The sequence below is a fragment of the Borostomias antarcticus genome (genome assembly GCF_949987555.1).
Source record: "Borostomias antarcticus genome assembly, chromosome: 22".
NCBI classification, from domain to species: domain Eukaryota; kingdom Metazoa; phylum Chordata; class Actinopteri; order Stomiiformes; family Stomiidae; genus Borostomias; species Borostomias antarcticus.
This window is the reverse complement of record NC_140255.1, coordinates 15,164,901-15,188,721: the sequence shown is the minus strand read 5'-3', so window position 1 is coordinate 15,188,721 and position 23,821 is coordinate 15,164,901. Positions and strand designations below refer to the sequence as shown.

The 23,821-nt window shown below is 45.6% G+C and overlaps 1 protein-coding gene across 1 annotated transcript in view; it reads left to right on the top strand.

Moving 5' to 3' along the window:
- Window positions 1-341: 341 nt before the first annotated feature.
- Window positions 342-23,821, top strand: part of adkb (adenosine kinase b) — a gene marked incomplete at its 3' end in the record, with an annotated part of 103,635 nt that continues 80,155 nt past the window's right edge. The window contains exons 1-4 of the mRNA XM_084455870.1: window positions 342-438; window positions 2,639-2,713; window positions 2,838-2,891; window positions 14,207-14,285. Coding sequence (XP_084311996.1) covers window positions 386-438; window positions 2,639-2,713; window positions 2,838-2,891; window positions 14,207-14,285 — 261 coding nt within the window. The 5' untranslated portion in view covers window positions 342-385. The remainder of the gene's footprint in view (window positions 439-2,638; window positions 2,714-2,837; window positions 2,892-14,206; window positions 14,286-23,821) is intronic.

Sequence of the window (23,821 nt, the reverse complement as noted above, 5' to 3'; positions counted from 1 at the left end):
AAACCCTGCTTCAATGTTCACGTTTTGTAATAAAGCCTTTTATAACTCAGTTGTAATATCTCTTATTTACACACCATTGGTTTGGTAGACATGCCTATCCCATCCAATCATAGATAATTGGCCTGCCTTAATTGGCTAGTTCTACTGTAGGCTAGATAATTGGCCTTAATTGACTAGTGCTACTGTAGGCTACTGTACACTACAGCCATCAATTTACATTGATCATCATCACGCGGGCTGCAAGCACACGAATGACAGACCAGTCCAGGCACTGTATCTTGCCACTTAAGCTAGCTGCAAAGACTGCATTGCTGTATTAGTAGTTTTGTGCAAAAAAAACAAAAAACGGTTTGGCAATAGTCGCCTGCTCTTGGTCGTAAAGACGATGTGTAACGAGGAACCCAACGTTAAACGAGTCCGAGTCACTAAAGCTCTGAGGTAAGTCTATTAGCTAGCTAGCTATGCTAGCTGCACAAGGCTAGCTAAAGAGCTTGAGACAGCGAGTGTCTGACTAGCCGGCTAGCGTTAGCTAGGTTAGCTCCCGTACAAAGCATGGTCGTATAAGGTCGCTCAAGATTGTGTTTGCAAGCATTGCTGCGAGATAGGTAGCTCGAAATTCACTAGTATTTTAACGACAAAATTACAGTTAAACTGCTACTAAAACTTTCCCAGGAACCGTATGCAGCTAAGCTAATCTATTGCCTTGCCTGCTAATGCCTCTGTGCTGACTGAGATGCTAGCATGCTAACAGATAGAGGGTGGGCTCACTACGGGCTCCATGCAAGAATGAGAACAATTTCCACGTGCAACTGTTATGACACGTGTCAAGTTTACAGAGACGCCCTGATCAACAGTTATGATGAACACTTGTGCACGTTCATCATATCTGGCCAGCGGGTTAGATAAGGTTTAGTTAATGTTTACATCTTCTTGGTGGCCATGATTTGGGCATGGTATGTTAATAACCATTTCTCAATCACGCATCATGCGGCCAGATTGAGCATATAACCAGCTAACGACATGAGTGCGATGGGTGACCTGGCATGCTTTGAGTTGGGTAACCTTCAGTCTGAAGTAGCCTAGCCAGCTATCTTGAGAGTTTGCAACTGTAACCTCTTATGGTATCCAGAGAAATATGCAGCACCGCCCACTGTCCATGTAGCCAATCACTTTTGGCACAAGAAGAGACGGTTCCGCTTTCACTGAAAACTAAAAAAAAAAGCAAACAGCAAAAAGCACGCTGCTGTTAACTGCTCGGCACTAGTTGTAGCAGCTTCACCAAGTGTCCAGCAGTTTTAAACTAGGATAAACTCCTGTTGACAACATGCCATCTGCAAGGTAAGACCATGCGGTTTGTATTATAGCCTCCCTCGGGCCATATGCTATATTATGATACATATCCTGAATTAAGTGAATGGTCCAAGGCATCATATATCATCTTATGGTATGGGGTTTTTCGTATGGCAAATGAGACAACTCACTTGCTCTAACAAGTACACAGTGAGAATCTGGGGCAGTTGGAAAGTTCCGAGTTAGACCTTGAATAAACCACCCACTTTGAGTGGACTGATGTCAGGTTGGGGTTAGGGGATCCCCTGAACATGTTCAGAAGGATTGGATGTACAGTAGGCCTACATAACCTCAACATGCTCCAGCGCCACGGCAGAAGACTGGCAGCATGTGCTAATCTTGAAAGATTTACTATGACTGGAATGTACAGTCGGTTCACTTACTCTAGACAAATGTTCTTCCTTATTAATGTAAGTCACTTTGAATAAAAAAAACTAACCTAACTAAGCTAACTGACTTAAATGTATGCTGTAGTCTGCATTTTTCAGGTGTCCACTTTGTGTGTGCAACCTGACATGTTAGACCTACAGCTGTTGGGCGACACATGCGCTCCACATGTGCTTGCTTGAGAGCTCCATGTGTGTGGTTAATGTCTACACCCTGAGGTTGTGTAATAAGCCTGAGGCAGAGGGTATTAGCATAATTAATAGCCATTTCATTGACACATGTTTCAGTTGAGTCTAATTCATTAAATTCTGAACTTACTGAACGGTGGAACACTGCAGACCTAGCAGGCTGTGACATCGACAGTACTGGACAGGTTTCTCTGATGTCAGGCAAATGGACTGCACTTATATAGCGCTTTTATCCAAAGCACATTACAATGGCCTCTCATTCACCCATCTACACACAAATTCACACACCAATGGTGGCAGCTGCCATGCAAGGTGCTAGCCTGCTCATTGGAAACAATTTGGGGTTCAGTGTCTTGCTCAAGGACCCCTTGGACACATGTGGACAGGAGGAGCCGGGATTCGAACCATCGACCCTGCGATCATTGGACGACTCGCTCTACCACTGAGCCACAGCCGCCCTGTTTTCAGGCTCCCTGACTATTGACTGTGCTGTATACAGAAGAAAATAAAGATGTGTTTTAGTCAAGATCTAATATAGAATGTAGCACTACTAGAGAAAATAATTGGCCTATAATGTCAGTCACCTCCAGGTTGTAATATATTATCTAGATCCAGTCAGTCTATAATGACTTTTAGCACACCTGCTATTATTATTATGTCTTCATGAGAGAGTGAGAGATGATCTGATTTACCATGCTTCTCTCTCCACAAAGCCAAAACACACTGTTCGGGATGGGCAACCCTCTTCTGGACATATCCGCTGTCGTGGACAAGGACTTTCTTGACAAGTGAGTTTGAGGAGCTCTTTGACGACTCTCTCCCTCATTCTCCCCATCGTCATGGTTTGATGTGAGTGTGTAAGACTGAGAGACTAAACGGTTTCACTCAGGAGTGTGTACGTCTTCTTAACAGGTACGGACTCGATCCCAACGACCAGATCCTGGCTGAAGACAAACACAAAGCCATGTAAGTAGTATTAAATGATCCCGCGGTTTGCTGTATAGGTCCGCTATGATTTCAGGAAAATATGATCTACCGTTCATTCATACTCCCAGAGAAGCATCTTGGCGTGCTAGTAAACAGGGCTCAAAATAGTTCACTCTTGAGACGTCTATAAATCAGCATCCCGTAACCCGACAGCTGCGCTCCAGTGGGGCGCTGGACGTGTCACACCCGCATATCACCCACGCGTGGCGTGCGCTGGGCCGAGTGAGCATGCTCCCTGGTGGTACGACCACAGCACGCCGCAACGACATGCTTCACAGTTTTAACACGGTATTCCAGTTCCCCGTCAAAGATCCCTGTTATTGGGCGTCATTGGGCTGATTATAATGTAGCTGTTGTAGCCAAAATGTTCAGTGACACACTGAATTACTACAGTATGCCGCAGTCTATCCTCGGAAAAGGATCATCTGTTGACATCTGTGTAAATGCAGACTCCGCTGGGGGAGCTGACATGATACTCCCTGGAAGCTAGTCCCACTTCAGCCCACCTAACACAAGATCTTATTCACTAACAACATGCCCTGGGGAGCCTGAGGGAGAGGCCCTTAAAGATGCAGTATGTGGTTTGGCTCAGATGCACTTTTTGTTACATTTTTTGCAATTCTCATTACATCCCGAGAGTAATTAATTTTCGGTTTCACAGTATTTCAAGGACATATTGATTAGATCAACCTGTGCTCCGACACTAAAATTAAATAAATCCGTGATCTGTGGAAGTCGCAGGACTGTAATAAGTGCGTCCAATCATTTTGAGCTGCCAACTTGAAATAATTGGATGGCTTACATGCCTGTCAACCTACCTAGCTATCTAGCACTGTCATTTGTTTTCCCCCAGTTTGGAGGAGTGGCTTTGGAGGGAGGCCTGAAGGGAAGGGCGCAGATTTTGTTGGTTGCATTTTTCAGTCGAAGTCTAACAGAAATCATAAACTGCATACTGCACCTTTAAAAGGCCATTGTTTGGGCATTATTTAGCCTTCTGTTGAAGCTAACGTTCTGTTATAGGAACGGTGCGATGTGTGTAAATTCTCCCCACTCTGATGTCAACATTTAGCAGGACATTAAAGGGGGTGTGGCCTGTAGGTGATGGATGGCCCACGTCACAGACTCCGTGGTCATGTTTGGCTGGCGGTTTCACCAATGGCAGCTAGAAAGTTTGCTTAAGATTCAAAAGCAAACCCATTCATTCTTTTCATTTCCTGTGTTTTTTCTAGGCACCAGGTGGTGTGCTTGCCATGCCTTTTAAGTGTAAAGGTTGCAGGAGATTCAGATTTACAAGTCACATGATGCAATCATGTACAAGGAAATACCTGTTCACGTGTCATTCTGCATCATGTGTATATCAGCTAACTCTAAAACTAAAAACCTCATGGTCTGCCTAGATGACCAGATACCTTCGTAGTCAGGTGCTGTGACAGGCTGCTAATGACTGTGGATGTCGACCACCATGCAAACCAACACCGTCAGCACTGCCGCTCTCTCTTTATACACACAGTTGCAGAACTGTTATCTGTGTGGCCTCACGGACACCGTTCCTGCCTGACACAAGGTCAGAGCCGGATTAACATTGGGCTGGGGTGGTTCATTCCCCAGTACTGTGCATTTCAATGCCTGCCCACCCCCCCTCCAACACCCCCCCCCCCCCCCTCCACACACACACACACACACACACACACACACACACACATACACACACACACACACACACAGTGTGTCACCATCCCCATCAACTCCCGAAAGTGCTTGGACCAGCTTGTTCGGCTCGTTCAGCCCAGAGGAAATGCTACAGCGAGCCTCGGTCGTGTGATCCCTTTTGTGGCCTGTGAACAGTATTGTTTAAGTTTAGCTTAGTAGTGGGGTTCTACTGCAGCGAGCTGGTGTCATGGGCGTTGATGATTTTTGTTGTGGAAACCCAAACCAGCCCGGCTGCTAGGGAGTGAAGAGATTTTGCAATTGAGTTGCTTTTACTGTTAACGTTACTGTGTGCCTGTGCGAGAAAGATGGGAGCCTATTTATGGCCTCTTGAGACAAACTAAAAGCCTGTTCCAACGACCCAATTGTGGCACTTCAAAAATCTACAGATCAAACTGGTAGTAACTGTGCTATTCATTTTTTTTGTCCTCTATTGCCCCAGTGGGACAAAACATTCACTGCAGAGCACTTTGGTGATGATGTCTGAATTCAATTATGTGTTCACTGTGGAGCCTACAGTAGCTAATCCTATTGTGGGCCGAGAGAACAGGCCTGCTGGATCACCAGGCTGCTTTCATAACGTTCAGAGCCTGATCCTCCCGTGCTAATCGTTGCCAAAATCAAAGATAATGTATAGTACATTGAAAGGAAAAGTTTATTACCGTTTAAAGTCCGATCCCACTGCCTACGGTTATTTCACTGTGAAAATTAATACCGAATTGAGACTTGTTGGAAAGTCATACTGTAGTGAGTGTGAATCACCATGTGCAATCTGGTTCCACAGTTTCTGTTTCACAATACACACGATCCATGTGTTAGACATGTTCTTCCGCCATATAAGGCGGCATCTCGAGGTTCTCACAGCCTAAGTCGCTCCTCGTCTTCACACATCTGCATGTGTCTGCAGATGATGGTGTCTTCCTGGTTTCAGAGGGCACGGTGAGATGGTACAGTCAGGGAGAGAGGTGACTTCCTGGTTTCAGAGGGCACGGTGACATGATGGCACAGTCAGGGAGAGAGGTGACTTCCTGGTTTCAGAGGGCACGGTGACATGATGGCACAGTCACAGAGGGGTGAGATGCACACGGGATACTCTGTGGTTTCAGGAGATGCACTGTAATCCAATCTGAGGATTTCTCAAAGTCAGCCCTAGCTTTGAAAGAGGGACTCGGATAAATATAGCTTTATACAACGGTTAGTTCTGGTTCTTTTCTGATTGGCTGGAAGCCGTGTTAAAATACTTTGCAACACACACCTGGGACCGCATATCATTCCATTTTCAGTATTAATGCGCCTCCCATTTGATCCAATGCATTGTAGCTGTTGTTGTTGCTTGGCAACCCTTTTGTTAGGGGAACTATTTTTCTCTGCGCAATTGAGGGAATGATGCTTCGTTTTGAATAAATGTTAATATTTTACATTGCTGTTTGTTTATTTTACACTAATAGCTGTAGTAACCGTTGTATAAAAGCAATAAACCACTCGAGGCCGTGTGTTGTAGTGATTTTATAACAGCTAGGGGGGTTTTAGGCACTCCGCTTCGCATCGTGCCTAACAACGCCCCCTAGCTGTTATAAAATCACTATATAACACACGGCCTCTCGTGGGTTATTGCTTAAATAAAACCTACTTGAAGTCTGCTTGGGTCTACTTGACCGAGACATTTTTCGTTTTCACATGGCAGTACAGTATTTCAAGGACATATTGATTAGATCAATCTGTGTCAAATAAATGCTTGGAATAGATGCAGAACAAGCTCCAGGATGGTTGGCTCTTTGTTTTGCTGGACAACAGCGCCATCATGTGGTTGAAAATGCAATTCGGCTGCATATCACATGATACTGCTTGAATAAAACAATTTTTGTCAGGTTATATTATTTGAACACTTGACCATTTTCATTATATATAATTTCATTACCACTTTTGGCGTTGAATAAATATTCTATAATCTCAAGCATGTCCATGCTGCAATGTTCTCCACCCAATGTTTATTTTTATTGAAAGACAATTATTAAAGATAAAAGACAGTACAGTACCTAAGACAGCTGGTATTGCGGGGTGCCAACCTTTCCTGGATATGGCAGAAAATCAAGTGCAGAATTAACACAGGATATGCAGTGCTGTTTTTGTCCTGCGGGTGGCAGCAAAACGGTTTGATTTTCCAAGATTCTGCATCTGAAACTACATGACAACACACTGAAACAGCTCAAGAGTGTTTAAAGACATTCAGCAAATGCACTTAATAATTTCATGATAGATTTGCTGTAGCTGTTCAAAATCAGGCGGAATCAAGTTTGTTGTCTAACAAACCCTTTCGGACGTATAGGAGCCAGATGATGAGGCCTGTCAGTTTGTGAAGGGAGTGGATCATGGTAAGCTTACCCCGACTGAGGGTCTGCTGAGGAACTGAAGGACCCACCTCAATATACGAAGCTTACCCAAATATTGGTTTCATGACTCCGTCTGTCCAACGTTTAATCAATTGTTTACCCTCTCATCTTGGAATGATGGCACAACTCTTTTCAGATGTTGTTTGCTCACAGCAATTAAGTTCATCAGCGCGTTCCCTCCCTACCTCTCTCTCTCTCCCTCTCTCTCTCTTTCTGTGCTAAATGCAGATTAGCAGCATCACAATTGCATCCACAATGAGAGTAAACTCCTCATTATGCCATGTGACCCACTGCTGCATGAATAATTCAGAGATGCAGTGTTAGTGGCTGGCTGTTATTAGCATTCTGGATGGGAGAGGGAGGGATGGAGGGAGAGAGAGAGGGAGGGACGGAGAGAGAGAGAGAGGGAGGGAGAGAGAGGGAGAGAGAGAGGCGCATATCACCGCCGGGGCTGACTCAGGGGAGGATTGAGACACATCACACACACACACACATCATCACACGACATGGGAGAGATGAGTGGAGGGGGGCCGCTGCCTCCTTCTCTCACACACACACATGCACGCATGCACACACACACACACACACACACCCTGCTGTCTGTGTACATCTCACACACACACCCTGCTGCTGTTGCCTCGCAGCTCAATCTGCTTACCGGGAGAAAAACAACAAAGCTGCCCCCCCCCTTCTCTCTCTCTCTCTCTCTCTCTCTCTCTCTCTCTCTCTCTCTCTCTTCCTCTCTCTTTCTCTCTATCTCTCCCTCTCTCTCTCTCTGGCTGAGTACATGCTAAACACCATGGCTGCTGGGCCTGTGTGTGTGATAGACTCTGCTCTGTAAACACACTTGACTCTCTTCCCTCACTCCATCCACCCCGTTGTCTGTCTTCATAACGAGGGGGGGAGTTGTGAGTGGAAGCCCCCCCCCCCCCCGACAGATCCCACCCTGGTGTGTCAGGGAGAGAGGGAACAGGCGTGTGTGTGTATGTATGTGTGTGCACATGCAAGCTTGAGCGCCAGGCTGCATGTGCTTTCTAGCGTGCCACTTCACTGGATGCACTCATGCTTGACTGAGTGTGTAGACACACTACAGCCCCCCCCCCCCCCTCCCCCCCCCCGTCCGCTGCAGAGGCTGAGTGCTGTAACGCTGCGCTCAGGTTCACCTCTACGAGCCCATTAAGGGTCACTACATCCGCCCCCCCCCCCCGCCGCCAAGGTCAAAGGTCACCCACCCACATCCGCCGGCGAGCAGAGAGGCGGAGCGCGGACCCAGAACCTCTCTCTCTCCGGCGGCTTAATTGAGACGTCAGAAAAAAGGCCGTAAGAATCCACCGATTTATAGGAAACGTATACCCCTCCGTCGCTGCTTTGATATTCAGTCGGATAACCACAGAGCCCCCATTGGGATTAAAAAACACGTGCCATAGTTGTTGTTTTCTATTTCCCTCCTCGTTTTCAAGTCTCACATCCCAGTTGAAGAGTGTGATGTTGTGCTGTTTTGATGTGTTTTTTTTGGTGGGGTCATTCGCGGTGACTGCTCAGTATTTCAGGCATGCTGCTGTATCATGACAGAAGGCTGATGCAATCTCAATTAAGCCGGCCGGTCGCTGGGCGCTGATGCCTCCATTGTGTTGACGGCCACCACCAGCAGGGGGCGCCAGAAGGAAACCTCAGAAGTCAAGGGGTTGTAACAAAACATGATCCACATTTCAACGCATGTGGGCGGTTTTTTGAATGTGTTTTATAATTAAAATGTGGGCGTACACGAACAGCATGTTCAGAAAGCATGCTCACAGCTATTTTTAGTCAGCTTTGAACACACCCCACCCCCTCCTCCCCCTACACACACACACACACATACTGTACACTAGGGTGACAGTGTGGTTCACATCCTCACACGTGTGTAGGTAGTGTATCATCTCTGGCTATCATTCCCCCACACCCAGAGGCTAGTGGTGTGGGGTGGGCAGCTCTCCCCGCGTGTCTGGAGTTCACACTGGGCCATATGGTCCTCACAGCAGGGGGTGGCGGCAGAGTTATTCACACAGAGCATTGTGAATCACCGGGATCCTGGTAGCAGCCCCAGAGATGAGGGAAGGGTCTCAAAGGCTTTGTGCTCAGGCTTCAAATCTCAATCCTCTGGAGGAGGAGACAAGCAACCACCTTCTCTCCTCACACTCTCTCTCTCTTTCTCTCTCCCTCTCTCCCTCCCCACGCATCCGTTCCCCACAGCGTGACAACAACGCCTCACTCTACAGCGCCGAAAGCCAAAAACCTGTGACGTTTCAGAGGAAATAATATGAACTCATCCTCCATGACAAAATCACCGCCCCCCCCCCCCCCCTTCCCCCAATCTGCGAGTGGAGCCTAATTAAGGACAACGCCGGTCCTATTAACGCCAGCAAATGTGCTGCCGGATGTGCTGAATATTAAGGGGTTGTGAAATTGTTGTTTCTACATTCTAATGCAATTATTCAGCCATTACGACCATGTAATTGCGCACTTTAATGCATTGTGTCTGTAATGTTGTAGAGAGAGGGGCTCGTCTAGAGACCCGCTGCTCTGGGCTCTGAGCGATTTAATCCAGCAGGGATGAATAGCAGATTTTAACAAAGGGGCACGGAGGCTGTCTGTACCTGGCGGCTGGCTGGTATAATGCCTCAGTATGAATCAACAGCGCTCCCCCGTCGTAGTCTATTAGAGCATGTCAGAGGACAGGGAACAAGGGCCCTCTTTTTTTAGTTTCTGGATTATCTGACATTTGTAACCAGCACTTACGCAACTTATTCTTCTACCTCCTATCCCAGCCAGCCGCAATGTTCCACCCTGATAACAATGTTCTATTCACCTGTGTCGCCTTCACCAGTTGCTGCACAGAGAGGTACTCTACCAGGCATTGAATGAAAAGCATATCTATTTCTAAGGGGGAGAGAGAGAGAAAGAGAGAAAGAGAGGAGATAATTATTGATTTGAAATAAGAAAAGATAAGGGTCAACCTTGAGCTGCCCGGCGATAGAGCACGGAACGGAATAATTAATGGGCCTGTCTCGCGCTTGGGACAAGCTTTCACACTGAGATGAGCGTATTGATTTTAAACAGATAAACCTCGTAACCCTTTGTGAAGGGTTTGACAAACAATTTAATTGGGTAGGTGTGGGGAGGGGGGGTGGGGGGGCTGGGGGACAACAATATTCCTCTCCATCCTTCTCCTTTCATCACATCCCCGAGGTCTCTTTCCCCCCACATGACCTGTGGAAACAATTACTGCTGCATCAGGCCCCTGCTCTGCCTCCAGACTAGCAAGCAGCCGCGGCCGAGAGCATCCACACCCAGACTGGGGGGGGTGGGGGGGAATCATTCTAAAACCTGCCCTCCGCAACAGATGGCTTTGTTGAAACAGGGATTATCTGAGTTCTTTTAACTGTTTTGCCCCCCCCCGCCCCCCCCCCCCTCGTGTGTGTGTGTGTGTGTGTGAGCGAGCGTTTCTGCGTGTGATGGAGCTGCCTGTGTTCAGATGGAGCTGCCTGTGGTCAGGTGGAGCTGCCTGTGGTCAGATGGAGCCGCCTCATATAGTTGACAGCGGAGATCATTTACTGTTACTGTGGCCGCACCTCCACTACTAACCCCGGAGGAGAGCCGGAGCAGGAGCCCGCCCCCCTGCCCTGCGCTGGTTAGCCGCGGGGCCGTTTCATCATGTCTTCCTGCCTGTCCTTGTGATTTGTAAGCTGTTTAAACCTGAACGAGGCAATTAGACGAGGAGGAGGAGAGTGGGTGCCGCGGTGATCATTAGCGATGAATTACCCCGGTGCGCACTCAAAACACTCGGGAGGACTTTTCAGACGGACCGCTCCCGCGGTTCCAGATCCAATCTAGCCATTGATTAACAGAGACTTGTTCTTCCTGTGAAATCTCTGGATGGGGATTTCAGGGCACTCATCCGGTCTCGATGAGATGGGCCAGCTTCAAAGGAGATGAAGAGTGATTGGGTAAATGGGTCTTGCCCTCTTGTGTGAGAGACTTACAAGAGCAAATCTTGAATTATTGCCTTGTGTAAATAATCTACTCACTGGCTGTTTTTTGGGGGGTGAGTGGGGGGGGGGGGGGGGGGGTGGGCTGGTGAGTCGTCCAGAGGAGAGAGAGAGCACTCATAGTACTTTGGAAGCTCTCATATTTCGCTTTATGGGGAAGGTGGGGGCTCTTATGCAAGGAATGTAAACAACATGTTTCCCTGGTCGTGTGATCTACCCAGACAATATGAATGTGTTACGCGCTACTGATATGAGTTTGAGAATGACTCAGTATCGTCTGAATACAAATATCACTTTTAGGCTGCTAAATTCCCCGTTTAATTTGATTAGATTCAATCTGAATAAATAAGTACCATCATTAGTCACAAATTAGTCACTGTTCAAGTGGAAAATGGCCATCTCTGGCCCCTAGTCATGAGTGACATTTGAATGTAGGGCACCCTCTTGTAAAACTCATGTTATTTAACAGTGCTGGTCTTTACATTAACGGAATGTATGGCATGACTGGAATTGTTACTTCACTAGTAAACTCAGGATAAAACGTACATTGCTGGTAGTCTGGGGCGTTTCCTCCATTCCTATATCTCTTTACAACCGGGATCACACCGGGGGTTCAGACTGCAGTGGAGGAGAGGGGATTTTCTCCCCCTATGGCCGAGGGGGCCTTTACGGTGTCACTACTATGGGATCACATGATGCTGGAGGGTGTAAAGGTCTCAAGGCAGCTGCTCCTTTCAGGATGGGATTTTCGAGGCGCCCGAGAGCAGAGCAGGGCCTCATGCAGTCTACACTGGAAGGTGGAGCAAATGCTTCTCCTAGGGAGGAGGAAAAAAAAAGCTGAAATCCTCAGAAGCTGTGTGTCTGTTTGAAATAGGTGGTGGAGTCCCTTGGCTGCCTTCATGTTATAAACACCCACAGTGCTCAAATTCTTCCTTTGTCAATGAGTCATAACAGGTGTCTCAGGAAGAGTTTTTTCACCACAGCACATTTTCCACTTGCATGGAAAGTTTTTTATATTCTTTATTGGGAACACGCTGCCCAGGTCAGACCTCGCTGCCTAGAGACATGATATGCAGACTTTCTTTGAAGCAGAAATGTCTATTTTCACACTTCTTGGAAAGCTAGACATGCCTAGTGAAACCAAGAGGCGTTGGAAGTACAGAGCACCTCTGGCTAATGTAGTGTTTGCATATGTAAAGCTCCTTCGTAGATTCTGCTTTACTTTCCTTGGTAGATTCTGCTTTACTTTGGATGTAATCCCAGAGATAGACCAGCGTTGCACACACAGTAGGACCCTGTATGTAGATTTGGCATGGTTGGTTGGTTTGTACTCTAACCGTGTCAAAAGAACCAGAGTACAAATGGATAGAATTTAACCCCTAACAGCATGATGGGGTCTAAATCAGAGGAAGGCGTTCCATATCTGTAGCATGGATTTAACATGACCATTACAATTGGGATTATTCTAGTCTCCCTTGCTACATAGTCTCCCCTGATTCAGTTAATTTATGGAGGAATTACACATTAAACCAGTGGGAATAGTACGATATACCTTGAACCATTTACCATGTCATTGGAATTTTCCCTGGTGTGTAAATACACTTTAAAATCGGTGGTTTTCAATTTGCAGTGGAGAAAACAGCCGAGGACCTCTTAATGTGACACATCATCTGAACCGCAGCGAGGTCGACCTGCTCCCCTCCGCCACGCGCCGGACTGCCCCCCCGGGAGGCAGCGTGTGTGAAAGATGCAGGGATACACATTATTCATGTTCTCAGCAGGCCGCATCAGCCCTCATTCTCCTGGAACTGGGCCCGTGTGCAGCCTACAGTACATTCTGCACTAAGTTATGCTAAAGTATGAAATAGTCACAGAGTGTTAGTGTACAGTATGACATGGGTGGAAATCTGTCTGCCCCTCCATTCCCCAAATCTGTCTTTATATCTTAACTTTGCCCTGCATGGTATGACAATCGTTTTAAATCTTTGTATTAGTATTCAGAAAACATCCTGTTTTTCAAGTAAAGCCTTGTACAGTATCTCGATGCTCAGGTTACCTCTACTCATGCAGTCAAAATGCACATTTCACAGTTGTGTTGAAAAATGTGCATGTTTTTAGACTTGCATAAAAGAATAATAAGTTCATATCTGCCAAAGAGATTCGGAAAGTCCTGATCTAAGTAAGGTTTTGGCAGTTGAGCAAGCCGATGTTAAACTTCTGTTATAAATGAATTTTACTTCTCATCTTGCTTTCATATGGCTAACGACAAGCAGATGTTTAGAAAATCTCTTTTGCTTTTATCAAGCAGACGTTTAAGTGGCTCTTTCCAACTCCTGCAGCATTTGTGGTAAAGTATCTAGTATAACACAATCCAGCATTTCCTTGGTATTTGTTTTTGTTTCAAGTTTATATTTTCTCTTAACAACTTTCACCTGGGTTGTCATAGTTTGAACATTGTGAAAAAGTATACCACTCCCATGTTTATTATGCAAGTTTTAATACACTCACAGCCACTTAATGTAGCTTAACTGCAATAAACCAGGGGGGGTGTAAGAACGGCTGATGACTGTGCTGCGCTGCGTACTCCCTGAGAGATGCTTAGAGGAATGACTTCATTAGTCAACACTGGTGGCATGCGCTCCCTTTGTCATCCCCTACTAGACAGTGTCCTTAAACAATATCACAAGTCTTTTCCGCAGAGCTTGTTAAATGCCAATTAAATAGGCCATGACCTCATTTTATTGTTCTTCATAAACACAGTATCCAAAACAAACGTTTTTGGGGAGGGCTCTTTGAAAGTGTTGACATCACTCTTATGAAGGTCCCATAAACATCGTTTTCCCATACTCTTTGTTTTACAACTTCTCTTCATGCTGGCCTCCAGAACTGATCCCCCTAGACCCCGTATGGACTCTGAGTGTTTCTGAACAGTCTCATACCAAAGTATACTCCAGGGTTTTATAATGTGAAGAGTATTATTGAGAACAGATAGACCCATTGTTGTTGGTGCATGTTACAGGGGGAGCCTGTCAGCTGCATTTGGCCTGTGCTCTTGGCCTTTTATTAGGTCTGGTCTTAAGCTTCCTGTTTACCAACTCTGAGGCATGTGGTTTTAACCTTGGGTCTTGTCTCCCATGAAGCCTCTTACACTCCACCTTCTGTATTTCAGGTTTGAAGAAATTGTCAAGAAGAGCAAAGTTGAATACCATGCCGGTGGCTCCACCCAGAATTCAGTGAAAATTGCCCAGGTTAGTCCTTTTTCCATCCGTCTCCAGTTTGCCTGGCTAGGTATGTGTCTAGTTTGCCTGGCTGTGTCTCAATGTAGTAGAGTAGTAGATTTGTCAGGCAGGCGTGTCTGGGAATCCAGAGTGTAGCGGCACAGTAGTTTGACATATTACAGTTTGAGGCGGTGCAGATTCATCAGACCTGCCAGAGAGAGGGGAAGGGAGAGGGCGGGGATTCATAATAATATTTACAATGTTATCTATTTGGCCTAATTTCCTGAGATGTATCAAACATCAATTAAGAAGAATTTACAAGTAGATGCAATTAACATGTCACAACAAATTACATCAAACACAGGCTGATAGTCTCCCTGTCTGTTACACCGATAGAGCTTCTAAAAGAAACTGGGAATTGGCCCCAAATCTAAAAGAACAACCATAACACAAGATGATTATTCTATCAATCCTATTTTTCTATTCTGACTTCAATAATTCTACAAAATTGACATGCAGTGATTAGTTGTTGATACGAATTTGGTCTGTTCACAATAAACAGGGAGACAGCAGCAGGCAGGATAAAAATATGTTGCTTCCAAGAAGGGACGGGTGCAGAAGCTAATTGACAGGCTGATGTTTGTGAAAGCGCAGCCATTTCCTTGTGTGTGGGGTTCTGTTTGTGTGTGTTTGCGCACAGTGTGCTGCTTTGTGTGTGTGTGTGTGTGTGTGTGTGTGTGTGTGTTTAAGAGAGGGAGAGAGAGAGGGAGAGAAACAGACACCAAGCCAGCGAGAGATGGGGGGGGAAATAGAGGGAGGGAAGGAAGGAAGGCAAGCCTTCAGGCAGCCAGCATCTCCACGCTTTGGAGTCAGTAAACATCCTTCTCAAAGAGACGCAGAGCTGTGCACCTCCATGCAAACAATCTCTAATTATGAAGATCAGAAGCATTTACATAAACCTCCCTCTCCAAAGACTACTTTCTCAGACAAGTAGACAGACAGCCAGCTGCCAACTTGATTTAATTCTTTCAGCCTTCTCTGCAGCGTTTCAAACTGTCAAGCCCAGTGTGCTTTAATGCAAATGCATTTTTAAACCTGGTGGGTCTGCTTTTCCGACTGTGAGTGTCGGTTTGACTCGATTGCAACCTTGAGAATTTCCGAGCCAACATTTTTTCAACACAGATTATTTCCACCCTCTTGTTAGTTAGTTGAAGCCATACTGTAAATGCTGTTTGGTCTGCTTCTTGAGTTAAGAACATAGACCCTGACAAGGAGTTTTCATACTTTATTTAAGAAGACATCGAGAGAAACGCCTTGGGGCGTGTTTCAGCACCCTGGTAAAATCAGATGGAGATGGAACATTCATGCTCTCTGCCAATGCTGACGATGGAGCGTTTGTCCCCTTCAGATCCCTGGGTCGAGCTTGTCAGCACGGCAAACCCCAGTCCAACTTCATCCTGGTATTCATACTCTTCACAGAGAGAAGATGCAGAGAAGCTGGTTCTGAAATGTCCAGGATAACAGCAAGTGTTTTTTTTTTTTCTTCTTCTTCTTCTCCCGAGCGCCCAGCAGTCTCAGAAATTTCCTGTCAATATATATACTGTACCTTGAAGCGTTGATGCCTTTTCCACATCCCCAATTTCAGGATGATGGTGTTTCTTTCAAGAAAAATGTATAATGCATAACTAGCGCCTGGATTATCACATTGTAGCACCTGCAGCATGTGAAACTTCAAACTGTGCTATATTGTGGAAGCTGAAACCTTCAAACGCGATGATATGCACCGCGGAGCTGAATCCACATCAAAGGGCCCGGAGACTAAATGAGACTCTCGATCCAGGGCAGGTTTGCTCAGGAGCACCATCGCCACTGGAAGAGAGAAATGTTCAGAGGCTTGGCGCCGAAATCGTTGTTGTACACTGGGAGAACCTGGGGTGTGGGAGGATCAATGCTTTGTTGTCAGTAGAAGAAGAATCTCTTCTCCGCAAACCCCAACCGCTTCATTTGAGCCCCTAATAGGTTAAACACCCCTGTTTCATCTGCGTTTGGATGTCCACGTCATCAAGGGAAGCCTCGGCCTGGCGAGGATACCCAATCAATGGTAATTGAATTCCGTAAAACCCTGATTGACCAAACTCAAACTCGGATGGATCAGTATTGTGTTCCGCTAACCCCTCCCCAACTACTCCTCCTTACGCCTCAGGGATCATTAGCGGGAGTGTTTGCGTCTCCTCGGTTGGAACCTCTTGCCTCGTCATGGCCCCGCTCAGCTAAAGCAGCTACAGCTGCCGCATCCCCCGGTCCCAAGGCAGATGCGTCAACGCGTTCGCCTCCCTACCTGTGTGCCAGTGCTCCTCCATCCGCATTAGATCTCATCTGAATCCCCCCCCGCTGACAGCCTGTGAGGCTGTTTAGCTTGTACTGTATGCAGAGCTCATGGAGTGGGGTCGGGGGGAGGGGGGGGGTTGTGGTGGATTTAGGTGCTAGGCTTCGACAACACACAACACGTCCTGAAGGGCTCTTGTACATACAGACTCGCCTACCACAGCTTCTCCCCGCTAGGAGTGGATCTGAGGTCGCAAACACGGGCACGCTCACTTGCACGCCCGCGCGTCACAGCAAAAGGAAACAATCGTATTATGCACTCGTTATGCTACACTGGGAACACAGCCGTGCGGGGGAAACGCCCTGGCCGTTCATTGAGCGTATGTGATCCAGGACGGAGGCGCGCCCAGCCGAGCCTGCGCGCTGTTTATCACAGGCAACAGAGCCGGCAGGGGGAGTCGACTGGAGGGGGTGCCGTATCAGGAAGCACAGTCAATTCATTTAGACAGAACATCAAAGTCCCACCAACAGCTCCTTAGGCGGGCCCGAAAGATTGAAGTCTCTGAGCGTTTTCCAACCCCAGCGGAGTTATTACTGCTACCTGGGAGCTGGATTGTATTACAGAAATGCAAATGGAATGTTTCTTGTAAACCGTGTGTTTTCATTACGATCCCCACATATCAACTCCATTGACATTTATTATATATTTTTTGCACTATAAGGGGTTCTCTATAGGTTGCATTCCCCGTTGGTCACCGTAGGAGGAGAACTAGCCCCCCATGTTTATGTATGCTAGTATGCAGACATGACCAAAAAGCTGTGACTAACTACACTTTCCTACATTATTTGAATTCTACGTGATGTTTGGGAGTTGAATTGCATCATCAATTTACTCAAACGTTAGTTATTGTTTATAAGATGGAAGCCTTTTTTTTGATGAATCTCTAGTCTCTGTTTTGGTTATGACGGCTGTTTAATGTTTCCTCAGACTTTGTCAATCGTGGAAGAGGTGAATGGGGCCCAGTCTTGGACCTGAGCTCAGGGCTCTTAATTGGAAACGTATGTGCGGGGTACTGTTGAAAGTCCTATTTAAAAAAAAATATAAAAAAATAATAAAAAAAATCCCACAGCTCTACTTGACTTAAAAAAGGTCCTCACCAGCTCATATTTTGTAAGGATACTTAAAGTGGGTTTGATGCCTTATTGTAGGCAGTGAGTTATTCCTAGGGGTGAACATATTCCATGACCTCATGTTTGGCTTTACAGCTCGTTTTGTTAAATAAATAAAGAGAAGCAACTAGCCTCCTTTCGAACAGACCGAATCAAGAAAGGCCCTGGGTCTGTTACCACTTAGAGGGAGGACCATGGGTAAAAAAAGGAAGGTTTTTGTGTTCTAAGTACGTGGTTGAGATTTGAAGAGGTCCTAATGTTTGAAAAAAAGGAACATTTAAGATTTCACTGTAATGTTTACTGCTTAGCCTACATCCGATCCTTAATCCCACTTCTATGTTGCACATTTAAGCAAATTGTACATTAGTTTCTTAGGAGCTTTGATTTCTTGATCACAGTGTTTGTGTGTGAGTGTGTGTGTGTGTGTTGTGCCGTGCTGAAGTTGTGCAGATCCCAGTGCAGCTGTGCAGAAATGAGCATACTAATGACTGATTAAAGCCCGAACCCTGGTGAGCCTTTGAGTTCCTCGCTGCTGAAACCAACCCTCTCAAGTGCACCTCTGTTGTTAAAGCTGAGCCACTTGTTTGTTTTAAGACAGGTTAATTGCAGCGCCACCGTTAGCGGCAGTGCTAAGTTCTTTTATGGTGCCCGCCCAGGCTTAGCTATTCGTCTCCACCACCCCAGCAGTGGCATGTCAACGTCTGTTAAGCTGTGACAACTCCAAATGGATTCTCTGTAACTCCCACCTCCAATCCTCCTCAGTGTTCCAGGTGTGCGACGCGCTCTTGTGGAGGTCTCTATTCCCCCCCACACAGGCGGTGGAACAAAAGAGCGCCTCATTCACTTTGATGAGTGATGTGTCCATGCGTGGGCTTCAGTGTCACCCGCCTCGAGACAGCTGTGAAGCCTCAGCTCCCGTCCGCCCTGTCGTTTACTCAGGGATGAAGTGGTGGGATCACAAATTTTGCTAAACAATGAATTGTCTCAGAAATAATCGCGATGATCGATCTTTAGTGATTTTTTTGTGTGTGTGTGTGTGTGGGGGGGTGCGCTTGCAAAGCATGCGGGAGGGAGGTTTCTAGGTGCCAGAAGGGTTCTTGAGCAGTGGTGATTTTATGTTCAAAACATTTGAGAGAGAGAGAGAGAGAGAGAGCTATCAGACCAGAGCCTCTGGTTTGGTTTAGCTACTTGCTAGCTACCTTAGTTAGCTATCTTGCTTCTAGAAGCTATCATACACAACAGCCACTGTCTGGATCTACAGCTGTTATGAAATGCTACACTCTAGTGCCCCATCTTAACTTTTTTTTACATAATACATAATTGCGGTTCAACAACATAATCATGATTATGTCATAAAATCTATTAGTTTGTCTATTATGTAATAATTGTTACCGGCCTAAGGGCAGCGTTGGAAAAAAAACAAGCTTAGTGCTGCCCAAGACAATTGTGATTGGTTTAAAGAAATGTCCCCCTATCTCAGAATGGTAATGGGTGCTGCCAGACACCTCTGCCTTCTCCAGTGCTGGCATAGCGCAAAACGTGTGGAGAAAAGTCTGGCTATGCGAGACTCCAGACCCGCTAGTAGAGGCTGCTCCAGCCAACAGAGCAGAGCTGTTATGGCCCCAGGGCCAAAGAGTCAGCAAGCCTGTAAACATCAAAACTCGCCCTCGTTGTAATATCACATCAAGGTCCACAATGAAAATAAGTCTGAGGCGGTATTGTGTTATCCATGACAATATTTTTTTTAACTATGATGTAATCATTTGTGGTCTTAATTTTTCTATTGATTCTATTGTCAAATAAACTTCAAGGTGCTCTGTTCGATTTACTGCACTTTTTGTTTTAAAAAATCCAATATATGCAATAAATAGGTCCAGGGGAGTCATAACTATCTGTACAGAAAATATAGCCAACAGAGTAGTGCCTGTGGAGCAAATGCAGAATTTCTTTTTATTATGAGCGAAGCCGGCCCGGCGCTGAGCCCCACCCCCTGAACGGCACCGTATGGAGTGAAAATGCCCACTTGTTTATATCTGATACGCTGCACAACTGCCCCATCTAGTGGCCGAAAAAATCGAACTGAGCACCTTTAACTAAACTAACTTCTCTGCTGGACCATCCCAGTGGACTGGAACACAAATGAACAAAATCTGCTTGCTTTTGTACCAGAATGGATAATTCACAAAGGCCTACCTTCACGCACGGCGAGAACTCTTGCCTCTGGACCTCCGCGCGCAACTCTCCATGTCTGCGTCAGGCTGTGACCGAGCGCGCCAGCTGCCTTCAGCTTGGTTTCGTTCAGTCTTTAGTCGCCTCTAAAAGGTTCAGGGCTGTCCAGCCAATGTCCGTTTGCTGTGTATCCAGTGGTTTCGTGTGGGAAAACATCAACCCTGGCACTTCCAGGTTCCTCGTGCTGTCGTCACGTCTCGGCTCTGTCTCTCTTTATTTTCCCGCTTCCCGTGTCAGGGCTAAACCACACCCCCAACGTCATCACATTATTCATTTTACCATTGTCAATTATCACATTCTGTATTACAGCAAGCATAGTCGGTGAACTCCTGAACCCACTGATAACATGTGTGTGTGTGTGTGTGTGTGTGTGTGTATGTTTTCTGTGTGTGTGTATATATATATATATATACATAAGGGCTGTAAGTTTAACGCGTTAATTAGATTCATTAATTATGCAAACATGAATAAAAATGTACGCAAACTAATCACATTCATCGATTTCGTCCAGCTGTAGGTGGCGCAGTTGCCTCGTCATTGCCTGATTTAACATTATTGAAGCAACTTAATTTGGACCTGAATGACCCTGTAGGCTAAGTTGTATGTAATGGAAAGCTTACTTTCAGAAAACTTCCAGATGGGAAAGTTAATAAGAGCGTGGTCCTGTGCAGTATCTGCAAGAAAAAAATGGTGCCAGTCGACCCCTAGGTCACCATCTCACACGAGTCTGTAATACGGTGTAGCTGCATATCTCCTCAGTCACCAGGCCACAACAGAAGACTTCATTCTCTTGATACAGAGCAGAGTCTGTCAGAACAGAGCAACTCTCAGAGTTGTGAGATGACCGCTGCTGCGACAGACAATAATGTCATGTCTTTGAATTTGAATATCTTTATTTGGGCCTTTTGCCAGCAAAAAATGGATGTGTGATCAATTTGTGATTAATTTGCTTAATTAATTACAGATAATGTAATTAATTAGATAAAAATGTTATCGTTTGACAGCCCTAATATATATATATATATATATATGGGGTTTTAATTTAAATAATTAATCAAATTAAATTAAATCCCTTGGCTTATCTCTTTTTCTCTGAGACCTGTTGGACTAGCTACTGAGGGATCTCTAGTAGGGGAAATGGCCTGCCCGGTTCTGCCACGGACCAACCACTGCTTCACGCATCACTACCTGTGCGCTGCTTGGGATTTTTGCCCGTAAGGTCTTGCAGAGGCCTGGGGCCTCATTTATAAACGATGTGTACGCTACACACAACATAATGGTACTTTCTACGTATTCTTTGCGATTTATAAAAACAAACTTTGCCGGAGAATGTGCATTACCTCTACGGACACTCTGACACATGCATTCACACATTTCTGGAGAAATGAGAAACTACAACTCCAATGGCAGAAGGATGAAACTCGAGAAACGCTTTGAAATTGATACCATTGTGTAAAATAAATCAACATACTGTATTACCTCTCACGTATTATACAGTATATGAAGAGTTCCCCAAGTGCACACAAATTATTTAGGACAGGAAACAAAATTGCCTACACATTGTTGTTTTTGCAAAAGAACCCATACAAATATGTTGTACAGTTAATCTGGAATCATATTTAATTGGATCTTTAATTATTAAACCATACCTGCATTCTATGAATTGTATTCTCATAAATAATATGAACAGTAGGACAAATTAGCCTGCTTTTAAACTGAGGCTGTTTTCTAATCCTCAGTCAGGCAGATATGAGTGCACAGTTTCAGATATTGTTATACATATTGTTATCACGTTCATGGCTGGATATAAAAAGGCATGCAATTACAATGTGTGACACACAATGGCCTACAAGAACTTGACTTTAACTTTAACACTGTTAGTCAGTTTATGTTGTGTGTTTATGCAGGGACTCTGACCCCGTGGCCATTTCAACAAGTCGTCTTTACTTGACTTAATATCAACTCGTATGTCACACTTACAGCAGCAGCTGCATGTTATGAACTGTATTTTCATAAATAATAAGGTGAACAGTAGGCACCGTTTTATAAATGAGGCCCCAGGCTCTTAGAACTCTCATAACTGCAAACAGAAAGGCTTTTGTGAATGGGGTGGTAGGCTGAATCATTATTGTGTCACCTCAATCAACGATAGATGTTAGTGAAACTGAATGTATTTATAAATTTCATATGAATGAAATATAAATATGGAAAGGTTTGAGATTGCCGCTGTAACAGCCGGCGTCACCATGCAGAAGCTACCCTGTCTTTGCCTTTCCTTAAATTTGACTTCTGCATGAAAACCAATAGTTAGATTTAATTTTACAATCCGATGCTCTGGTTTGTTTTCTGTGGTGAGAAACGGCGCAACTTGTTGTATAGGTGACGTATTACCAATGCAGTGGAGTTAATTTGCTGTCAAATTTGCTACTTAATTGAAGCAGCCAGGGGGAAGATGTGGGGCGTGGATTGTAGCTCATAAGTATGCATTGGAACGAGTGTTGATTAACATTTAAGGCTCGGGAGACAGACACACTGTGTGAATCATACGGCCTCAGAGGCTGGAGCTGGAATTGAATGTGATGTCTTGCGTAACGTGTCCTTGCTTCCAGGGCTGGGTGGAAGAATGGCCGTACCATTGGCCGGCACACTTTTGTCTTTGGCTGTTGTACAGTTGTTGGGGCTCTTGGGCTGGCGCTGACAGAGATCCGAAAAGACTGGTGAAACAGACGGCCGCGCGTATCTGGCAGTGTCCTCATGTCACTTTACAAAGTGATGCATCTTACAGGGCACTTGGTACGCCTTCCACCGCCCATTACTCTGCAGTTAAGAGGCAGTGTCTTGTAGGGTTGGTGTTCATATAGCTGTGTATTAAAACCATTGAGATAGAAAACAATGGCTCATTACACCAGCTATTGGTTACAGTTATGTACTGACATGGATCATGTACCTGATGAATAAACACATGATTATGCCTTTTCTACAAGTGTTCTACATTTCCAGTGATTATTTAATACGTGCCCTCTCGTGTCTCCGTCTGCAGAAAGACTGTGGCGGTAGTATTTATTTGGCACATTCTCGACATGCTCCTGCTCTTGCGGTTGAAGTGTTGCATAGCAACTAAGAAAAACAGCTTTAAATATTTTGGTTAAAAATATTTCAAGCAAATACAGAACAGCCTGCAATTACCGCTCGTTTCTCCCAAGGTCACAAGTTTAAAGAGCTCTGGAACTTCACCATTGCGCCACGATGTAACCTAGAAGTAATGAGTGATTCTGCTAGACTCTGGATTCTATCTTTTCGTGCTGCCAATAATTTAAATACTCCCTTGCTTGTTGTTAGAATAACAGCCGTGGTGATTCTGTCTGATGCGTTGTACCCTAGTTAGCAGGATAGCTGCAGTCATTTCCCACCTGTATTGAGCTGAGAAGCGGATGGTTCAGGATTGTAGTTTGCCTCACAGGTTTTCAGCCCGAACTGTGTATCTTTTGACAGGATGGAAAAATGTATAGGTGAGAGAGTGCAAATTTGAAGTGATGCGTCTCAGAAAAAGGAATGGGGATGGAGGGATGGTGATGGGGTAGAGGAGAGGAGGAGGGGTGGAGGGATGGTGATGGGGTAGAGGAGAGGAGGAGGGGTGGAGGGATGGTAATGGGGTAGAGGAGAGGAGGAGGGGTGGAGGGATGGTGATGGGGTAGAGGAGAGGAGGAGGGGTGGAGGGATGGTAATGGGGTAGAGGAGAGGAGGAGGGGTGGAGGGATGGTGATGGGGAGAGGAGAGGGGGTGATGATGGGTAGAAGGTGGGGGGGTGGTGGTGGTGAGAGAGAGCGCAGGCTGGATGACGC